General features: G+C 45.3%; 1 protein-coding gene across 1 annotated transcript in view; it reads right to left on the reverse strand.

Moving 5' to 3' along the window:
* LOC126416526 (facilitated trehalose transporter Tret1-like) overlaps positions 1–21,752 on the reverse strand; it is a 123,628-nt gene that overhangs the window by 26,013 nt on the left and 75,863 nt on the right. The window contains exon 3 of the mRNA XM_050084273.1: positions 17,875–18,163. Within this exon, the coding sequence (XP_049940230.1) occupies positions 17,875–18,163 (289 nt within the window). The remainder of the gene's footprint in view (positions 1–17,874; positions 18,164–21,752) is intronic.

Below are 21,752 nucleotides of genomic sequence, written 5' to 3' on the forward strand. Positions count from 1 at the left end.
GACACACAAACGTACGGACTTAAAACTAAAACTCCGGTGACAAATGTAATGGGATAGCGATACGGGCATATGCAGACTGGGGTTGTGTTGCGTACACGAAGTATAGAAATGGCACTGCGTTGCCGGAGTCATTTGTACTCAGGTGATTGATATAAAAAGGTTACCAACGGGATTATGGCCGCACGATGGAGGCTTTGAACGTGGAACGGTAGCTGGAGCTAGACGCATGGGATTTTCCATTTTGGAAATTGTAGGGAATTCAGTATTCCACAGTGTGAAGAGTCCGCCAAGAAAACAAATTTCATGTATTTCCTGTCAGAAACAACACAGGCACAGGCAACACAGTGACCGACGGCCTTGACCAGGGCCGGCCAAACGCAGCACAGTGTGCAGACGTGCGGAAGTGATGCACATGTGCGCACGTGTGCGACAGCGACATCTGTTAATAGACATGTGTCCTAAATGAACGGCGGCGGCTCCACTTCCCAGTTTATGTGGTATGAGCAAAAGCGCAACATACCCAGTCTCGTTTACCCCTGGTAACCGTAACCTTAAAACAGAAGTACTGAGAAATGGCAAGTACTGTGAAAAAGCAAAGGACGTCGTTTAAAAATGAGTGGGAAATGCAATTCTTTTTTGTAGCCGTTGCTGAAAACTCACAATGTTTGCTGTGCCGCCGAATAATAGGCGGCCAGCCTACGTTTTAAACTGAAAGACACTACAATACATATCACAAAGACGAGTGTAGTGTACTCAACAGTGAAGAAGGCAAGCAAAATTAAATGTCCTTAAGAAAATGGATGAGACACATCAAATCGATTATCATTTCTCATGACCATTGATAAACGTGTTTGGATTTATTCCTTTCATAATTAAAAATTATTGTTTACTAACTGTGCATTATTGCCTCATTCTGCTCAATGTTACATTATTATCAGGAAAGTTACTCATTAAACCGATTGTTCCAATGTATACCTACATTTAGGGTTTTTTTTAATGTGTGAAGAGCTACGCTCAGCTGAAGTCGATAAAACCTAACATTCATCTAACTGTCGGTTATTATGCAGATTTCAGACGTAACTGATAGGAGACATAGCAATAATGGTATAGAAATAACAGATGATCATCGAAAGGTCTGCGGTCATCGTTCTGTTCAGAGGTCAATGATACAGAAATTGTGTGGGTGTAACTGAGGGCACCGGGAATTAGTTATAGGAAACCTTGCATTAGTTTAATGTTAATTGAAATCATGAATAAGGTTCGTTGGAAGTCTCTAACTGCTCTCTTTCTTAAATACTAGATCAAAAACATTACGCGTATTTACGTGCCGTCAGTCAAGCTGCCTTAATAAAAACCCACTGTTGTTAACTGTATTACTTGTCTTACTGGGTTAAGCTGTTGACATAAAAGTAGACGTCTCAATGAGTAGGCTGTGACAGTATTTTAAATGTTTAATACGCGAAATACCTTCCCATGGTTGGCGGCAAGCTCTGAAAAGAGCACTAGAATACGCCGGTACATCAAATGGATAAAGCGACACCTGTGCGTAGAAACATGCACTACATGAACGCTGACGGCTGCGGCGTGCACACTGTGACCCGGAAGTTGCACGTGTGCAGGAGCACCGCACGCGTGCAGAATTTCTGGCCGGCCCTGGCCTTAACTACTGAGAGCAGCGACGTCTGCGTAGAGTTGTCATTGTTAATAGACAAGCAGCGCTGCGTGAAAGAACCACAGAAATCAGTGTGGGACCTACGACGAACTTAAGAGCTAGGACAGTGCGGCGAAATTTGGCGTTAATGGAGGAGGAGATTTAGTGTTTATCGTCCCGTCGACAACGAGGTCATTAGAGACGGAGCGCAAGCTGGGGTTAGGGAAGGAGGGGGAAGGAAATCGGCCGTGCCCTTTCAAAGGATCCATCCCGGCATTTGCCTGAAGCGATTTAGGGAAATCACGGAAAACCTAAATCAGGATGGCCGGAGACGGGATTGAACCGTCGTCCTCCCGAATGCGAGTCCAGTGTGCTAACCACTGCGCCACCTCGCTCGGTTTGGCGTTAATGGGCTATGTCAGCAGACGAACGCCGCTAGCGTCTTTGCTAACAGTACGACATCGCCCGCAGCATCTCTCCTTGGTCCATGACCATATCGGTTGGACCCTAGGCGACTGGAGAACCGCGCCCTGATCAGATGAGTCCCGATATCAGTTGGTAACAGCTGTTGGTAGGGTTCGAGTGTGGCACAGCCCCACGGGGTTGAGTTTACGTGGAATGGACTGGGTCCTCTGATCCAACTGAATCCATCATTGACTGGAAATGGTTATGTTTGGCTACTTAGACTTCATTTGCAGACCTTCATCGACTTCATGTTCCCAAATAACGATGGAATTTTTATGGATGACAATTGGCTGTATCACCAGGTCACAATTCGCGACTGGTTCGAAGAACATTCTGGACAATACAAGCGAATGTTTTGGCCTCGCTGATCCCCCAACATGAATTCCATTGAACCGTTAATTGGAAGGCCAGATCGTGTACAAATCCTGTACCGGCAACACTTTCGTAAGGGTGGACGGCTCTTGAGGCAATGTGACTTAATACATCTGGAGGGGACGTCCAACGATGTGTTGAGTCCACGCTATGTCGAGATGGTGCACTACACTGGCCAAAAGGACTTCCGACACGACATTACGAGGTATCCCATTACATTTGTCACCTCACTGTAAGCACTCCTTCGGAACTGTGGCATGGAATTTCAGGAGCTGTGGATGTGAGCTCAATGACCACAATACTGGTGACGTCCTTAAAAGGAAACATTGGCTGTTTTGGAGCTCTGTAAGAAACGTAAACCTAGTACCAGGCGGTCAAGTGATCGTCTGCTGCTGAATTAAGTCATCGCAGTTATGTGGTGTACACATGGCAGTCGGTTTAATAGAATTGGTGCAGTATGGTGGGTCGACGTGGAGAAGAAATAGACTGGCAGAAAAGAGCTAGTCTGGCTTGGTGTGCTCATGACCAAACAGTGATTTAAGTTTCCAGAATGAGATTTTCACTCTGCAGCGGAGTGTGCGCTGATATGAAACTTCCTGGCAGATTAAAACTGTGTGCCCGACCGAGACTCGAACTCGGGACCTTTGCCTTTCGCGGGCATGTGTTCTACCATCTGAGCTACCGCAGCACGACTCAAGCCCGGTACTCACAGCTTTACTCCTTTGTCTCAGGAGTGCTAGTTCTGCATGGTTCGCAGAAGAGCTTCTGTAAAGTTTGGAAGATAGGAGACAGGATACTGGCAGAAGTAAAGCTGTGAGTACCGGGCGTGAGTCGTGCTTCGGTAGCTCACATGGTAGAGCACTTGCCCGCCAAAGGCAAAGGTCCCGAGTTCGAGTCTCGGTCGGGCACACAGTTTTAATCTGCCAGGAAGTTTCAGTGATTTAAGTTGCCTGGCTGTTCGGTGGAAACAAGATTATGGACTTTCATCGCGAATTCTTAGGCTGAATATCTATTACGCTCACAAACTAATGCTTTTGCGAGCTATCACTATATTTTGTATTGTATGGCTTATTACACAGACACCAATTGTAACAAGACTACAGAGGAGTCATATACCTTTTCGGTCAAACTGAAACAGGGGTTACTGGGGTCACAAACGATTATATTGAGATAGAAACTCAATGGTCGGAAATGCATATTTATCGTGTTATAGACATACACAGCATAACAACAAAGTAGCTCCTCCTAACCATTGAAAGTAAAGACTGCCAGTCTCTATGCATGTATTGTAAAGGCGCAAGCAGATCCTCGGTGTCTGTTATAGACTGGAACAAGTAGCGGACGACCAGATTTAGCTCGTAGCTCGTGTGTCATGTAACGTCAACACGTATCGCAGTGCTGCATTAACCTGTGCCACATGCAAAATGGCTCTAAGCACTATAGGACTTAACATCTGAGGTCATTAGACCCATAGACGTATAACTACTTAAATCTAACTAACCTAAGGACATCTCACACATCCATGCCCGAAGCAGGATTCGAACCTGCGACCGGAGCGCTCGCGCGGTTCCGGACTGAATCGCCTAGAACAGCTCGACCACACTGGCCGGCACGCCGCAGAGCGCTGGCCAAGGTTCCCGCCAAAGAAATGTCTGAACACCAGACTTCGAGGAGATGGGTTTGAGTAGCCTGGCCACTCAGAAACAAGCACCCGTCAACTTTCCAGCGAAATGCATCTACATCTACATCTACATTTATACTCCGCAAGCCACCCAACGGTGTGTGGCGGAGGGCACTTTACGTGCCACTGTCATTACCTCCCTTTCCTGTTCCAGTCGCGTATGGTTCGCGGGAAGAACGACTGTCTGAAAGCCTCCGTGCGCGCTCTAATCTCTCTAATTTTACATTCGTGATCTCCTCGGGAGGTATAAGTAGGGGGAAGCAATATTTTCGATACCTCATCCAGAAACGCACCCTCTCGAAACCTAGCGAGCAAGCTACACCGCGATGCAGAGCGGCTCTCTTGCAGAGTCTGCCACTTGAGTTTATTAAACATCTCCGTAACGCTATCACGGTTACCAAATAACCCTGTGACGAAACGCGCCGCTCTTCTTTGGATCTTCTCTATCTCCTCCGTCAGACCGATCTGGTACGGATCCCACACTGATGAGCAATACTCAAGTATAGGTCGAACGAGTGTTTTGTAAGCCACCTCTTTTGTTGATGGACTACATTTTCTAAGCACTCTCCCAATGAATCTCAACCTGGTACCCGCCTTACCAACAATTAATTTTATATGATCATTCCACTTCAAATCGTTCCGCACGCATACTCCCAGATATTTTACAGAAGTAACTGCTACCAGTGTTTGTTCCGCTATCATATAATCATACAATAAAGGATCCTTCTTTCTATGTATTCGTAATACATTACATTTGTCTATGTTAAGGGTCAGTTGCCACTCCCTGCACCAAGTGCCTATCCGCTGCAGATCTTCCTGCGTTTCGCTACAATTTTCTAATGCTGCAACTTCTCTGTATACTACAGCATCATCCGCGAAAAGCCGCATGCAAACTTTGGTGGACGAGGTATTAATCTCGTATGGTAAAGAACGTTTGCAAGCACTGGGACCAACGGATTTGGAGCCTCACGTCCCCGTCTGTCAAGCGATTATCCTCCGCAGTGCCGTAATGCCGAACTTCGTACAGTTTGTTCAAGAATGAGGCCTCATTCAACACTGATGGTGTTTTCAACAGCCGCATCAGCCATGCCTGGAGTGAGGATAATCCCCACGCCACCCTCGTCGGTGGCCACCAGCAATGATTTTCTGTCAACGTTTGGGCCGGCCTTCTCAAAGATCACCTAATTTCGCCTTATTGGCTGCTATTTAGGAAGCAATAGGTTGCAGAATGTTCTTTATTAACTTAAGAAGGAAGCGTTTCGACTGGATAGGGTATTATCAGGTTATCTGAAAATATAAGGGGCGACTATATTACAACTGCGGCGTGGGGTAGCCGCGCGGTCAGGGGCGTCTTGTCACGGTCCGCGCTGCTACCCCCGTCTGAGGTTCGAATCTTCCCTCCGGCAAGGGTGTGTGTGTTGTCCCTAGCGTAAGTTAGTTTAAGTTAGATTAAGTAGTTTGAAAGCTTAGGGACCGATGACCTAAGCAGTTTGGTCCCATAAGATCTTTCTACAAATTACTCCGGCGCGTCCATACTCTGGACTACTATAAAAGCGAAATAACCTTCAAAACCCGACTGAATAAAATTATGCAGAGAAACGTAATGTACCGGCTGATGAAAAAGTCAGTATAAATTTGAAAACTTAATAAACCACGGAATAATGTAGATAGAGAGGTAGAAATGGACAAACATGTTTGGAATGACATGGGGTTTCATTAGAACAAAAAAAAAAAAAAAACAAAGTTCACAAAATGTCCGACAGATGGCGCTGGACAGCAAAACGTCAGTGACTGCGCATGACAATCGTGTATAAAAGGAGCTGTAAAGAGAGAGATAATCAGATGCGCCAGCAGTCGCAGCATGTTGACGTTACCTGAAAAGGCGCTTTTAGTGAAGCTGTATTATCAGAATGGGGAATGTGCTAGTTCAGCGTTACGATCCTATCGTCATAGAAAGGGGATACGAACGGGTAAAGGTCCGTTGACAAATGCAGTTGTGGCGAGAATGATTTCGAAGTTCGAAGCCACGGGTTGTTTAGACGATAGACCCCGTAGTGGCCGACTTAGCACAAGGCGTAATGCTGCTGAGACAGTTCAGGAAGAAATGGGGACTGTAGCGGGTTCGTCTATGCACGGGGAAGTCAGCGGTCGTGCAGTCGAACGTCGCACCGGCATTCCATACACTACCGTTTGGTTGGCACTGAAGCGTACCCTCCGATGCTATCCGTACAAAATCCATCGGCATTATGAACTGTTACCTGGCGATTTAGTGAAGCGGAGGGCATATACGGTGTGGGCGTTTCAAAACATGGCGGAAGATGACGATTGGTTGAGTAACGTGTTGTGGACCGATGAAGCTCATTTCACGCTGCGAGGGTCTGTCAACGCCCACAACTGCAAAATTTGGGCTACCGAGAATCCTAGAACTGTCGTGGAAACTTCATTGCACGAAGAGAAAGTCACGGTATGGGTTGGTTTTGCCACACCTATTGTTATCGTGCCTTTTTTCTTCGAGGAAATACGCGATTCTGGTTTTGCAACTGCTACCGTGACGGGTGAGAGGTACGCCGATATGCTACAGAATCGCATCATTCCCAGCCTGGCTGATAAACACCTGCTGGAACGTACGATAATTATGCAGGATGGCGCTCCACCCCATATTGCTAGACGCGTGAAAGATCTCTTGCGCGCGTCGTTTGGTGATGATCGTGTGCTGAGCCGCCACTTTCGTCATGCCTGCCAGGTCTCCAGACCTCAGACCGTGCGATTATTGGCTTTGGGGTTACCTGAAGTCGCAAGTGTATCGTGATCGACCGACATCTCTAGAGATGCTGAAAGACAACATCCGACGCCAATACCTCACCATAACTCCGGACATGCTTTAAAGTGTTGTTCACAACATTATTTCTCGACTACAGCTATTGTTCAGGAATGATGGTGGACATATTGAGCATTTCCTGTAAAGAACATCATCTTTGCTTTGTCTTACTTTGTTATACTAATTATTGCTATTCTGACCAGCTGAAGCGTCATCTGTCGGACATTTTCTGAACTTTTGTATTTTTTTGGTTCTAATAAAACCCCATGTCATTCCAAGCACGTGTGTCAATTTGTATCTCTCTATCTACATTATTCCGTGATTTATTCAGTTTTCAAATTTATACTGACTTTTTGATCACCCGATAAATCACGTTGAAAATCAGAAATTGTCTGCCAGACAGCATCTGTCAAGAAGGCATGATACAGCAAAAAACATACTGTACGACAACCTATATGGAAAACATTCAAAGTCAATGAAGTAAACTCATCGGGATCAGACATTTGTAGAGAGCGAAGGAGGAACTGAAAGTGCGTGTTACGAGGTGCATTCAAGTTCTAAGGCCTCCGATTATTTTTTGTAATTAACTACTCACGCGAAATCGATGAAACTGGCGTTACTTCTCGACGTAATCGCCCTGCAGACGTACACATTTTTCACAACGCTGACGCCATGATTCCATGGCAGCGGCGAAGGCTTCTTTAGGAGTCTGTTTTGACCACTGGAAAATCGCTGAGGCAATAGCAGCACGGCTGGTGAATGTGCGGCCACGGAGAGTTTCTTTCATTGTTGGAAAAGCCAAAAGTCACTAGGAGCCAGGTCAGGTGAGTAGGGCGCATGAGGAATCACTTCAAAGTTGTTATCACGAAGAAACTGTTGCGTATCGTTAGCTCGATGTGTGGGTGCGTTGTCTTGGTGAAAGAGCACACGCGCAGCCCTTCCTGGACGTTTTTGTTGCAGTGCAGGAAGAAATTTGTTCTTCAAAACATTTTCGTAGGATGCACCTGTTACTGTAGTGCCCTTTGGAACGCAATGGGTAAGGATTACGCCCTCGATGTCCCAGATAATGGACACCATCATTTTTTCAGTACTGGCGGTTACCCGAAATTGTTTTGGTGGCGGTGAATCTGTGTGCTTCCATTGAGCTGACTGGCGCTTTGTTTCTGGATTCAAAAATGGCACCCACGTCTCATCCATTGTCACAACCGACGAAAAGAAAGTCCTATTCATGCTGTCATTGCGCATCAACATTGCTTGGCAACATGCCACACGGGCAGCCATGTGGTCGCCCGTCAGCATTCGTGACATCCACCTGGATGACACTTTACGCATTTTCAGGTCGTCATGCAGGATTGTGTGCACAGAACCCACAGAAATGCCAACTCTGGAGGCGATCTGTTCAACAGTCATTCGGCGATCGCCCAAAACAATTCTCTCCACTTTCTCGATCATGTCGTCAGACCGGCTTGTGCGAGCCCAAGGTTGTTTCGGTTTGTTGTCACACAATGTTCTGCCTTCATTAAACTGTCGCACCCACGAAGGCACTTTCGACACATCCATAACTCCATCACCACATGTCTCCTTCAACTGTCGATGAATTTCAATTGGTTTCACACCACGCAAATTCAGAAAACGAATGGTTGCACGCTGTTCAAGGAAGGAAAACGTCGCCATTTTAAGTATTTAAAACAGTTCTCATTCTCGCTGCTGGCGGTAAAAGTCCATCTGCCGTACGGTGCTGCCATCTCTGGGACGTATTGACAATGATCGCGTTCTCATTTTAAAACAATGCGCATGTTTCAATCTCTTTCCAGTACCTTGAAAAAAAATCGGAGGCCTTGGAACTTGAATGCACCTCGTACCTTATGGAGGTGACACTATGCATAGCAGCGCAGAACAGGACCTCGCGCGCAAACCGTAAACAGCCGTACACGACAACGGTCCCAGAGGCCAGTTCGTATTCACATAGAGTGTTGATTCGTAAAAGACGGAAAGCCAGTGTATCGTCTTTTTAACACCGGCAGTCATCTGGCGACGGATAGACGTGCTGCAAGCATACAATAAGGGAAACCCGTCTCATGGTGCCCTGTCACTATGATCGGAAACGAAAGACCCGGAGGAGAACAAATATAAAAATCTCTGGACTTAGGCCTGAAGCTATCTGGCGCTTTTTGAACCTCGTATCACCCATTGCGATGGATAGGTTTGAAAATTTGATCAAAGGTGGCTGCACCCTACCTCTGTTAAGATACGAAAGATTGGCCCCCTGCCGGCCGGAGTGGCCGAGCGGTTAAAGGCGCTTCAGTCTGGAACCGCACGACCACTACGGTCGCAGGTTCGAAACCTGCCTCGGGCATGGATGTGTGTGATGTCCTTAAGTTAGTTAGGTTTAAGTAGTGCTAAGTTCTAGGGGACTTATGACCACAGCAGTTGAGTCCCATAGTGCTCAGAGCCATTTTTGATTGGCCCCCTGCGACTTCACGCTCGGGGTCAGCGACGCTTCACACTGTGAGTTGTGGATACAGGCGAAAATCAGGTCACAGGTCAGTTCATGTAAGGTGTAAGGTGGGGTAATGATATCACGTTGGCACTAAATTTCACCAGTATTCTGCCCAACACCATCATGGACGTGTCACTCGATGTTAAGATCGCCTCACACGCTGTTATCCACATTTGAATCCTTGTTTTGACGCCTCTGCGATGGAGGTCAGAACGTGGACGAGGTGGACGACGAAAATATTTCAGTTTCGCCGCAGCTCATAATCGAAACTAAATGGTCATAAAGGGTGGTACAAAGGACGTCAATGAAACTACCCTTCCCTTGAGGCAATGATTCCCACCCTTTTTGCATTTTCGTCGTGTGACGAGTAACAGCACGTTGTTCTTGACAACCTTTGACATTGCTGACACCTCCCGGACGATTGAAACGTTCTCTAAGGACATCGTGAAGCAGTAACCCCATTGAACGTGATCGCATCCCTTTGTGGTGCAGTGAGACCTCAGTTTTTGTTCTGGTGTACAGGATGGAACTACTAGGGACCCTTCAAACACAGTCGACGAAATGTGAGCTCGACCCGAAGCAACGAAGGTTACCTATATCTTTCCAGCCCTCCTGTTTCGTGCTTTCCTGTAAAATGACCAGAGATGGGTACGACTATGACACATGCGTAAATAAAAAGGCAAACGGTGATCCATCTAAGAAACACCCCCCCACCCAGCCCCCACCCCAAGATGGAAACACTCTCGGTGCAAACCATTCGCCTTTGCTGACCACTTTAAAAATAAACCTGTATGGAAACAACCCATGACGAAGTCCTACGGGCTCACAGACAGGCAATCCCTTCGATAACCCTCCGTTATGGGTGGTGTATTAGCAGGCACACGAGCAGTAGCGTAGCCCGTCCGCAAGCGCCTAAGACTCTAGTCAAGGACTGTCTTTGTACAGGTACATTTTTAAGGTGCTCAAAAGAGGTGGGTAGATGGCACCGAGGGTGGTGTTAAACTGGGAGGAGTGGGGGGGGGGGGAGCTTAGAACAATCCTTTTATATTTTTATTCACACACGTGAATCAACATCCTTCTATGATCAACACAACAGAAGGGAGCGACATAGGAGAGCAGTAGAAGCATAAGCAACCTTTGCTGCTTCGCATCCGTTCAAATTTCATCGGCTGGTTTTTGAATAGTCTGTATTGGTTTCACCCTGTACACCGCAGCAAACATTACGGTTGCACTGCATTCCGAAGGGGTCCGGCCACGTTCAGTGGGGATCCTAGCCTAGGATGTCGTTTGAAACCGGTTGAACCATACGGGAGGTATCAGTAGAGTCAAAGATCGTCATGGACGGCGTCCTGCTTCTCATCACGCTGGGACATTTTGTTTCCGACTGGGAGACGTGTGGCAATTCTAAGGCTATCTCGTGTCGATTTCTTGCGGCGGTGTGTTTCAAATATTTTCACCGGTCGCCCATAAGAAAACCGCATGATTCCAACGCTCGGCGTTGTGGTTCTGACCTCTATCCCAGAGGCGTCAAAAGAAGGGGTGAAATGGGGGGGAAAACTGGGTGTGACGACATACCCATTGCATGACACATCCACGGTGGTGTTGGGTATTATTGTGGCGAAATTTGATGCCAATGTGACAGCACATGACCTTCTGGCCTTTTTTTAGCATGTATTGACACTTTACTGTTTGAAATATCACCAAGCCCGAGGGTGATGTCGCAAAGCTCCACGCTTTGGCACCATTGCAGACGAACGTTCTAGGCCAACTTCAAATTCATATGTCGCAGTGGGGACAATTATGAGCTTTCGAACAAGCGATACTTCAATTGTGGCGCGCGGTGTATTCTAAGTAGTTCCCTTGTGTTGGTTGTTATCGAGGTTGCCCGCTTTGCTCAGTGGCTGTCACGAGAAAAAACGAGTGAGTGCACTAGGTTAAGAATTAGCTTGTGTGTAGCTTGCAGAGGGAGCGTACTAACTTCCAACCACTTGTTTGATTCATACTGACAACTGATGCGAGATACGTCTAGGACTTCAACATATGTGAACATGAAGAAACAACTCTCAACCATTTTCGAGAAAATCGAATTTCAAATTTTAGATATGCTCATATACTTTGTATAGCAGGTAATAGATAATATCTGTAAGAACAAAGAGGGAACAAGAAGGAAGAGCACTGATTAAAAAAAGGTGTAGGACAGGGATGTAGTCTTTTGCCCCTACTGTTCAATCTATACATCGAGGAAATAATGACGGAAATAAAAGAAAGGTTCGAGTGTGAAATTAAATTTCAGGGTGATAAAGTTCGCTGATGACATTACTATCCTTACTGAAAGTCAAGAAGAATTACCAGTTGAACTGAGTGAACAGAGTACGGAATACGGATTGAGAATAAATCGAAGAAAGGCGAAAGTAATGAGAAGCAGCATAAATAAGAACAGCGAGAAGCATAATATCAGAATCAGTGAAGCATACGAAATTAAGGAATTCTGCAATATAGGCAGGAAAATAACCTGTAATGGACGGAGAAAGGAGGAAATAAGAAGAAAATTAGCACAGGCAAAAACGGCATTCTTGGCCAAGAGAAGTCTGCTAGTATCATAGACAGGGCTTAGTCTAGGGGAGAAATTCCCGAAATTCTGTGTTTGGAGCACAAGCACAGCATTGTATGGAAATGAAACATGTACTTTAGAGAACCGGAGCATAATAGAATCGAAGCATTTGAGATAGTGCTACAGAAGAGTGCTGAAAATTAGGTGGACTTATAAGGCACTGAGGAGGCGGTCCACAGAATCGGCGAGGAAAGGAATGTATGGAAAAACACTGTCAAGAAGAGAGGACCGGATGATGGCATATGTGTTACGATATCTGGGAATAACTTCCATGGTACACAAAGCTGTAGAGGGTAAAAACTGTTGAGGAAGACAGAGGATGGAATACATCCATCAAATAACTGAAGAGGTAGGTTGAAAAAGGAGAAAAAATTGTTTATTATGTAAATGAGAAATAAAAAGTAGGAAGCAGGACAATTTTACTCATGTTAATGTCCCTACAGTTGTGAAAATTAGAATTTGTAACCTATGGAGGACTGCATGATAAAGGATGTTACTGATCGTAAAAACATGGAAAACAGTAACCATTGTGATATACCCCACATGTAATGAACGGTGAATTTTTTTCTTGTGCATGGTGTTTCCAGTGTGCCTATTGTAAAACAGATTTCGTTTACGGTCATAGCCGGCCGCGGTGGCCGAGTGGTTCTAGGCGCTCAGTCCGGAACCGCCCGACTGCTACGGTCGCAAGTTCGAATCCTGCCTCGGGCATGGATGTGTGTGATGTCCTTAGGTTGGTTAGGTTTAAGTAGTTCTAAGTTCTAAGGAACTGATGACCACAGATGTTAAGTCCCATAGTGCATAGAGCCATTTGAACCATTTTTACATTCATAAACAGTCCTCGGTCATCACACAATTTCTCGGCATACCTCGCATATCGAAGGATATCACCCAATATTGGTTCAGACAATGGTGTCCGATCGAACGAACTTTTATGCAATCCTCTCGACAAGCTCTCTCTAGTCTGTTCGATACTGAAAGCGCAATACTTTAGTCGTTTTATATGGTTCTTCACCTAACTATAAAAATGAATGTCGCATGGCTGCGCGAGTTGGAGAACTTATTGGAGGGATTACTTTATATCGCACATTGGCACAATTATGTGGGAATGAAGAAAGAAGTACTAGCAGCGAGATTCGATTTAGAGACCTCGTGCTTATAAAACTAATGGTATAGTCTCTATGCTGTGGACGCCTTGAAAACTAGCGATCAAACAATATACCCCGTCCGAACAAGTTTCGAAAGGCCCAGTGGGACCGACCGGTCGCCATATCATCCTTTACCGATAGGCTTCACTAGATGCTGACACGGAGGGTCAGTACACCGTTCTCCCGGTCGCAGGCAGCTTTCGTGGCCGAAGCCGCTACTTCTCAGTCGAGTAGCTACTCAGTTGGTCTCCCAAGAGATGAACGCACCCCCTTGATAAAAGCGCTCGGCAGAGCCGGATGGTCACCGATCTAAGTTTTAGCCAAGCCCGACAGCGTTTAACTTCCGTGATCTTTCGGAAACCGGTGTTACACTGCGGCAAGGCCGTTGGTGTACAAAGTACAGGGTGCCCGTAATTAAAGTTGCAGCTTCAAAACGCTGTAGAAAGAGAGCCACTGTTCAGAATGATGTCAAATTTAAACAGCATATTATTGATGCAGTGGGAAACGTCATGACAAAAAGAACACTTAACGAAAATTTTACCGATAGATGGTGCTGTCATAGTCTTGACGTAAATGGGGTCGTTCGGCTACGATGATAGACAAACGGCATCAGTTCAAATGGTTCAAATGGCTCTGAGCACTACGGGACTTAACTACTGTGGTCATCAGTCCCCTAGAACTTAGAACTACTTAAACCTAACTAACATAAGGACATCACAAACATCCATGCCCGAGGCAGGATTCGAACCTGCGACCGTAGCAGTCGCGCGGTTCCGGACTGCGCGCCTAGAACCGCGGCCGGCACGGCATCAGTGGGGTTTCATTTACACCATGTGTACTGTTCAATGTGCATGACTGCACAAGATCGTTAGTCAATAATTATGGACCTGTTAGGTAAGCCCATCCACCACGACAACATCGCATCACATCGGCGGGGAAAATAAGCTTTTAATTGTCCTGAGGCCAAAAACTGCATAAAAAGTAAAATAACATTGGTTTCTAAACGCCGTGAGACGGGCGCAAGACATGTTGAATAACCTGTCCGCCGTTTTCTGGTAGAAGCAGATATCGAGAAGCAGTGCGTTCTGTACAGATCGGAGTGTCTCCGGGATCAAGTGCAGAATGCATCACGCAATGTATGCCTTCAGTTCAGCTACGTTAGTATCTGGAGCTCTGAGTACATCATCTTTTGGATAAGGGTTGAAGTCACGCGGACTAAGATCGAGTGAGCTGGACGGCCAGGCTGCAGGGAAATGACGGCTGATAATTCTAGCATTACCGAAATGCCTCTGCAGCAGCGCTTTACTGTGGAATGCGGGGAGGAGCATCGTCTTGTATAAAAATGCTCATACCCACAAATTCACCCTGTTGAAGTGTTGCAGCAGTTCTAGGCGCTACAGTCTGGAACCGCGCGACCGCTACCGTCGCAGGTTCGAATCCTACCTCGGGCATGGATGTGTGTGCTGTCCTTAGGTTAGTTAGGTTTAAGTAGTTCTAAGTTCTAGGGGACTGATGACTTGAGAAGTTGAGTCCCATAGTGCTCAGAGCCATTTGAACCATTTTGAAGGGTTGCAATGACGTTGGTGCGCCAAAGACTCTCATAGCGTTTACCAGTGACGGTACAGACAGAAGGACCCGCACGACTCATCCCTCAAAAAAATACAGCACCCCGATAAACGATGCCATCAAGCCGCTCCATACAGTCATTTCTGCGGAATGGAATGGTACCGGCTGATGTGCGTGAGGGGTTTCCCATTGCCCTTATTCCGCAATTCTGCGTATTGATATGTCCTTGGAGATGGAAATGGGCTTCGTCTGTCCACAAAATGTTCCAGGGAATGTTTGTCTTCCTGACAGGCAAAAAAGAAGCAACTCTTGAAGATGGGCGGTTTTGAATGGATAGCGGTGCAGGATGCTTCGTGGAATTTTATGCACCGTGCTTGCAGGCATGTCCAACGTCCGGTCAATTCCTCTTGCATTGCGTGTTTGGACACCACCACTCGACCACTCCTGCAATGCTGTGGCCATATCTTCGACGGACGCCGCAGCAATTGCTTGTCTCTCCCAGTCACATTTAACCTCAAAAGAACCTGTCTTTCCGAATTTTGTAATCATTTTGTCCAGACCCTTAGCAGATATCTGGCCAAAGCCTTTTTTCATACCGTTTGGTGTCCGGTACTTCTACTGGGCTACTGGCAAACAGTCACCGTTCTTGTACAAGAGCTTTACCAGCGGTACGCAATCCTTCACGCAAACAGTCACGCTGAGCGTCTCGAACTCAAACTGAGAACAGCTGTATGCCACGCCTCTGGTGATGTGCATATCCTGAAGCTATTGGTGAAATTTTCTTAACTTTAAACTTTTTTTTTGTTCCATGACGTTGTCCCATGCGTCAATACATGCTGTTCAAAGCTGATGTTATTTCTACAGCGTTTTGAAACAGGAAGTTTAATTACGGACACCCTGTATGTAACCATGCATATTGTGAAAAAGGAAATCGCTAGATGTGAGAACATGTACAGAGAAAGAAATGATTACAACTTGAGAAGTATTGCATGACATATTCAAAAGAGAGAGAGAGAGAGAGAGAGAGAGAGAGAGAGAGAGAGAGAGAGAGAGAGCGTCACAAACAGGGGAAATCAATAACGCTTTGGTCCATCTCTGGCCCTTATGCAAGCAGTTATTCTCTTGGCATTGATTGATAGAGTTGTTGGAAGTTCTCCTGAGGGATTTCTAGCCAAATTCTGTCCAGTTGGTGTTTTAGATCGTCAGAATCACAAGACGGTTTGAGGACCTGTTACGAAAAGCTATGGTGTCCCAGACCATCACTACTGGTTGCCGGGCCATATTGATGGCGACAGTTAACTTATCATTCCACTTCTGTCAGTGGCGTTTCCAGACCTGTATTCGCTGATCATGGGGGCTGAAGACATTTTTACTTCAGTCGAAGAGATTCCAGGCCAAAGAAGTGTCAGGGTCCTCCAGCCACATTGGGATTTTGGCGATCTAAAGCAATAGTTGCACAGAATTTGGCATGATTTCCCTCAGAAGGACATCCAATAATTCTACCAGTCAATGCCGAACTTGCTTGAATAAGGGCCAGACGTGGACCAACGCGTTATTCACTTGCTCAATTCGTGAAGCTCTTTCTCTTCAATAAACCGTCCATTTTTCTGAAACTGTGGTCATCTCTTTGTATGTACATGTAGCTCACGTCAACCGATTTCCGTCTCATTCGGATAATTCCACTGTGGTGCGTCCTTTTTAGAGTGAAAAATGTCTGACAAAAAGAAATAAAGCACCCAGAAGGGGAGGAGGAAAGCAAATCAAACTTCACAGGTTGAGAAAGTATGTGATACTGTGTCAATGATTTCAAAATGAAGTCGAAGTACAAAGAACTTGCCAGAATGAGGTCAATAACCAGTGGCCTGGATGCACGCACTGATTCGATTCGGAAGGGTGTCATAAAGCCGTTGTATCCTCTTTGGAGTGCAGCTGTTGTAACTCGTCCTTGATGCCCTGACACTGGGACTGGAATGGAGTTCACATTCGAACTGATCCCACACATGTTTCATTGGGCACACTTCTGGGGACCTTGCTGGCCCGGGGAACGTCTGAACATCACACAAGTAGTTCATGGAGATACATGCATGTGTGGAGGAGCATGTTTCTTTCGGAAAATGGCACCACAATACTGATGAATGAGCAGTATCACAGGACGACGCAGGATGTCCCCGATGTTGCCGGCCGGAGTGGCCGAGCGGTTAAAGGCGCTACAGTCTGAAACCGCACGACCGCTACGGTCGCAGGTTCGAATCCTGCCTCGGGCATGGATGTGTGTGATGTCCTTAGGTTAGTTAGGTTTAAGTAGTTCTAAGTTCTATGGGACTTATGACCACAGCAGTTGAGTCCCATAGTGCTCAGAGCCATTTGAACCATTTTTTGTCCCCGATGTACAATTGTACCGTCAGAGTTTCTTCAATGTCTAACTGTCATGAACTGAGTTATAATTATCCGGTTACAGATATTGTTGAATGAGTTTACGAGTATAGAAACATACGACATAAATGGCTGTGTCTTTTGATTGCAATGAGTAGATAGTATCTGACATAAATTTAGAGTTAATATCTCAACCCGTTTCTGAAGAAAGAGGAGGAGAGGGGGGGGGGGGTCTTAACAGATAGACAGACTGACAACAAATGAAAAAAATCGTGATATACTTACAACTTAAAAATTTTCGGGTTTTTTAATTAACTTTTCCCGTGAAACTTTGCTTCTTGACAAATTTCATAATTCTAAGTCTACTGGAAGTACCCTATAGGTTTTGATGAGCTAATTTGTGAGTACCAAAATATTTGAGATAATTTCATGATTCTATGTGAACGGGAAGTACCTTACAGATTTTGATGACTTAGAAACTTAAATCTCGTACAACGCCAAGGGACAGTAGACTTCATTATTTGATAGAAATTTCATCTTGAAACCTCTAGCCATTCCTGCGAAACAAGGGCCTTAGTAGACATACAGACAGACGTTTTTACCAGTTTAGTAGACTGGAACCCAAAAAACCTTAAAAATTAGGATTTCATAATATAGTGACCATGCTGTCTAAAGATTTTCACTCTTACCTTGCTACATAGAGGGCTTCAACGGAAGTCGAGAACACCTTGATGATCCAGCTGGCCAACAGCGGAGCTATAGCAACATATCCGAGCATTTTGCGGCCGATGTGTGCACTGACCGCCGAGAACACGGGGACGAACACGAGCGTGGTCACGATTATGAGCGACGCCAGCCAGGATGCCTCGTCTACCGTCAACGGCCGGTCTCTGAGGCCGCCCTCCGCAGACAGCAGCTGCGGCAGCGCCATCGCCGGCCACCCCATGGACGAGCCCAGGGCGAACATGTTCAGGTTCACTGCGCATGCGCAACAGTGTGTCGAGAGTGGCTGCACCACATACTAACTGACCTGTTTAACACTAATAATGGACGTCTTTGGCCTACAACGCGAGGAACCATTCTTAGACTAACACTCTACCACGTAAAACACAGTGGTCTGTGTTATTTCCATGCAAAACTCCTCACTTATCTGCTAGCTCCATCAGATGATGGCATGTTATAGCTGCACTAACAATTTCTCGAGTTGCGTGAATGGTATAGCTGTCTCTGGAGTGTTCGGATATGAGTTACTATGTAAACTGTGTGTAATGATATCAAGAGATTTAGTCCGATGAATGTAGTCCAAATATTGGGGGCAAAGTTGCGCCGTGCTGAATATGAAAATGAAATCAGGGTCGAAGATAAGGAGTTCGCGGATGTATTATACTACATAATAACTCAGAAATGGGATGACACAGAAATACGTGACGTTAAGGTGGATCGATAAACTGAATTTGAAGGACAAGAAGAACCTGAACCTGAAGGTGGCTGTTCAAGCAATACACGACGTTCATCCATAGAGCAACTGAAACAATCCAGTCAAACCGAGTACGAACTCTCTCCTGCCAAACAGTCGAGCCCAGTGTATTAGAAGATACTGATGACAGCGTACTAGAAGACACTTATGAAGATCATTACAATAGTGGCTTTAGTTCCTAGAGCAAACTAATGAAGCGCTGTAGGTGCATTAAAAGTAAATTAAATTGTAGATTAATTCTAAATTATGTATGTAGCAAAAGGCGAACAGGAGCTCGTTTCAGAGGTAACAGACGGTCGCAATTACAAACTATGAAAGACCATGTAATAATGCAATTTGATAGGTGGTGGTGGTGGTGGTGGTGGTGGTGGTAAGTTCCTATGGGACCAAACTGTTGAGGTCATCGGTCCTAGGCTTACACACTACATAATCTAACTTAAAACTAAGGACAAAACACACACACACACACACACACACACACACGCACACACACACATTACCGACGGGGAGAGCCGCGCGAACCGTGGCAAGGCGCATCATACAACGCAGCTACCCAGCGCGGTACAATTTGATAGACCAAGGTCATCTAGATCTAAGTTCACCGTTGGCATATGCAAATGTGGGCACTAGAAAGCTTCTAAAATTGTTGGACTGGACAATTTCAAAGCTTCGATTTCTCTTATCGACAATGTTAAGACTAAATGTGGCATTACATCCAGGCATATTGCTACATTTGTCACAAGTAAGAAGGCGACAATAACGTCAGAAGGCACAAAAGTTTGTAAAAGAAGTGAACACCTTTATCAGAGAGCAGGGTGTGGAAAGAAAATGTTTGGAAGAGTGACAAGAATAACTTCCAATGTGAAATGTCTTCCTCATAAACACTGTCTCACAGAGGAGAGAAAAAGTACAGCTAGGGTTTTGCAGTCTGTACGTAGCTCTACCCGCAGCTACACAACCGACGTAGTTTTATCAGTGACACAGGTACACAACCGGTGGGACTTTATCAGTGACACGTGTAGGCAACCGATGTGGCTTTATCACTGACAGGCAGACTAGCAGATACGTTATACGTCTGTTTTCAAATGGCACAAGGCACTTTCGGCCGAAATATTTCAAAGAAACTCGAAACAGCTGTCCACGAAACATTCATGTGCACGCAAGGAAAAGTAGAAAAATGACTAAAGATCTTCAAACTTTTTCTAACTCCAGTCCATGGCGAACGTGTAACAAGTGAAAAGAACCTATTGCTGTGTGATTCCTGGTCAGGTAATACAGATCGTACACTTGCAGATGCAAGTTTTCGACACTAAGAAGTTATGCTGAAGATATTGCCACCGATTACAACAAAATATTTCCAATCCCTTGATGTCTACTTCTTTCGGCAATATAAGCTCAATGAAGGATTGCTGATTTCGTAAGACTACAGTGTGACAAACCACAAGTGAGGATACATGGTCGTCATTTAATGATCAGACTTCATTCTGCGATTTACAATTAATTTTCTGCAGCGAAGTATACGTCTATGTTGCAGTATGATTGGTGAAACGCATGTTATGACACTGATATACCCATCTCATCATTTGAAAATTTAATTAGTGTGGCTTTTGATATTGGACTGCTAGAGTGCGAAAGCGACTCTAAATTTAAAAACGTGGCTATAGTGACGTGTGCACACTGTTCTCTTCCTCTTTGTTTTAACCACTTCACCGAAATCTGTAGCTCTATAAGGAAGAATATAAGCACTATCAGACGTGTGCGACAAGTGTGTTTTACGCTATTATAATTACTTTAAGCAAAGGGTTTTTTGCACTGTTGATTGGAAATGTGATGATACACTGACGTCACTGAATTACTTGTAATTCCCTCCAATGATATTGATATCATGTTACTTTTTAAATGTCACTTGTGGCCCAATGCTAACTTTTTACATGGAAGTGACACACACCACTATTTTTGTTTCTGATCGAGTGTTATTCCGAGCGTTCTAGGTCAAAATTGTCCCTTGTTGGAATGTTTAACGCTTCTCCTCGCCTGTGGTACACACACTGGTGAGCCAGCACATTATCCCCACTGCCCACCGCGACATGAAATGCCACATGTTGGTGTTGCAGGAGCGTGACACGACGAGGAAAGAGCGTAAGTGGAGCAGAGGCGAAGGTCGAATCATTCTAATCTTTTTCTTTTCCGCTTTCCTTACCCTGCCCATCAAATCCCTCCCTTACATTTTCACTTTTCTCTTATTACTCTCCCTCGCACCGCCTCCTCCACCGCTACCCCTCCAATCACTGGTTTCTTTCCACCGTTATCTCCCTCGTCCTTCTCCCCCCCCCCTTTTGTTTCCACATCTAATTTTTTCCCATTTTAAATATGTACACAACTGCTTTACAGTACACTTTTACTTTATAGTGGACAATGCGTATATGGCAAACATTCGTAGGTTGTTTCACAGGCGAGCCAGTCATTAATGTGACCGCCACCTATGTTCGACGTCAACGTGCAAGTGGAATCACTATTAATAGAGGGTATGTAAAGCGTGATTTGGAGGGGGGGGGGGGATGCGGAAACCGTGCAGTCGTTTCATTGTCGTAATGCGGAAACGGAGTGGTTTATCTGACGCTAAAAAAAAAATGATCATTGGCTTTCGGGCCAAGGGTGGAAGAATTCCAGAAATGGCTATGTTTGGAAACTATTTGCGGTCCAGGGTTACATCACCAATTACAGTTAAATTCTCTGCAAGTACACCAAGTCCTTTTATCAAGACATGAATTTTTTCATCATTACTAACTTTACGACAGGAGCGGGTACACAATATAAAAGGCATATTACTATATACATAGCTAGGTCTAAATTGGGTCTTGGCATCTATTCCTCAATGCCAGGTCTTGTAAGCGATGACATATTACTATATTCATAACTAGGTCTAGATTGGTTCTTAGCATCTATCCCACAATGCCAGGTCTCGTAAGCGATGACGTCTCGGTCAGCAAATGATTCCAATTCAGGTAGAGAGGCATTCTCACATCGGACAATAGGGAGAGTAAACCATTCACTTCCAGTACTTCCTGTGGCTACGTCAAGACTGAAATT

This window comes from Schistocerca serialis, chromosome 8 (assembly GCF_023864345.2).
Source record: "Schistocerca serialis cubense isolate TAMUIC-IGC-003099 chromosome 8, iqSchSeri2.2, whole genome shotgun sequence".
NCBI lineage: Eukaryota > Metazoa > Arthropoda > Insecta > Orthoptera > Acrididae > Schistocerca > Schistocerca serialis.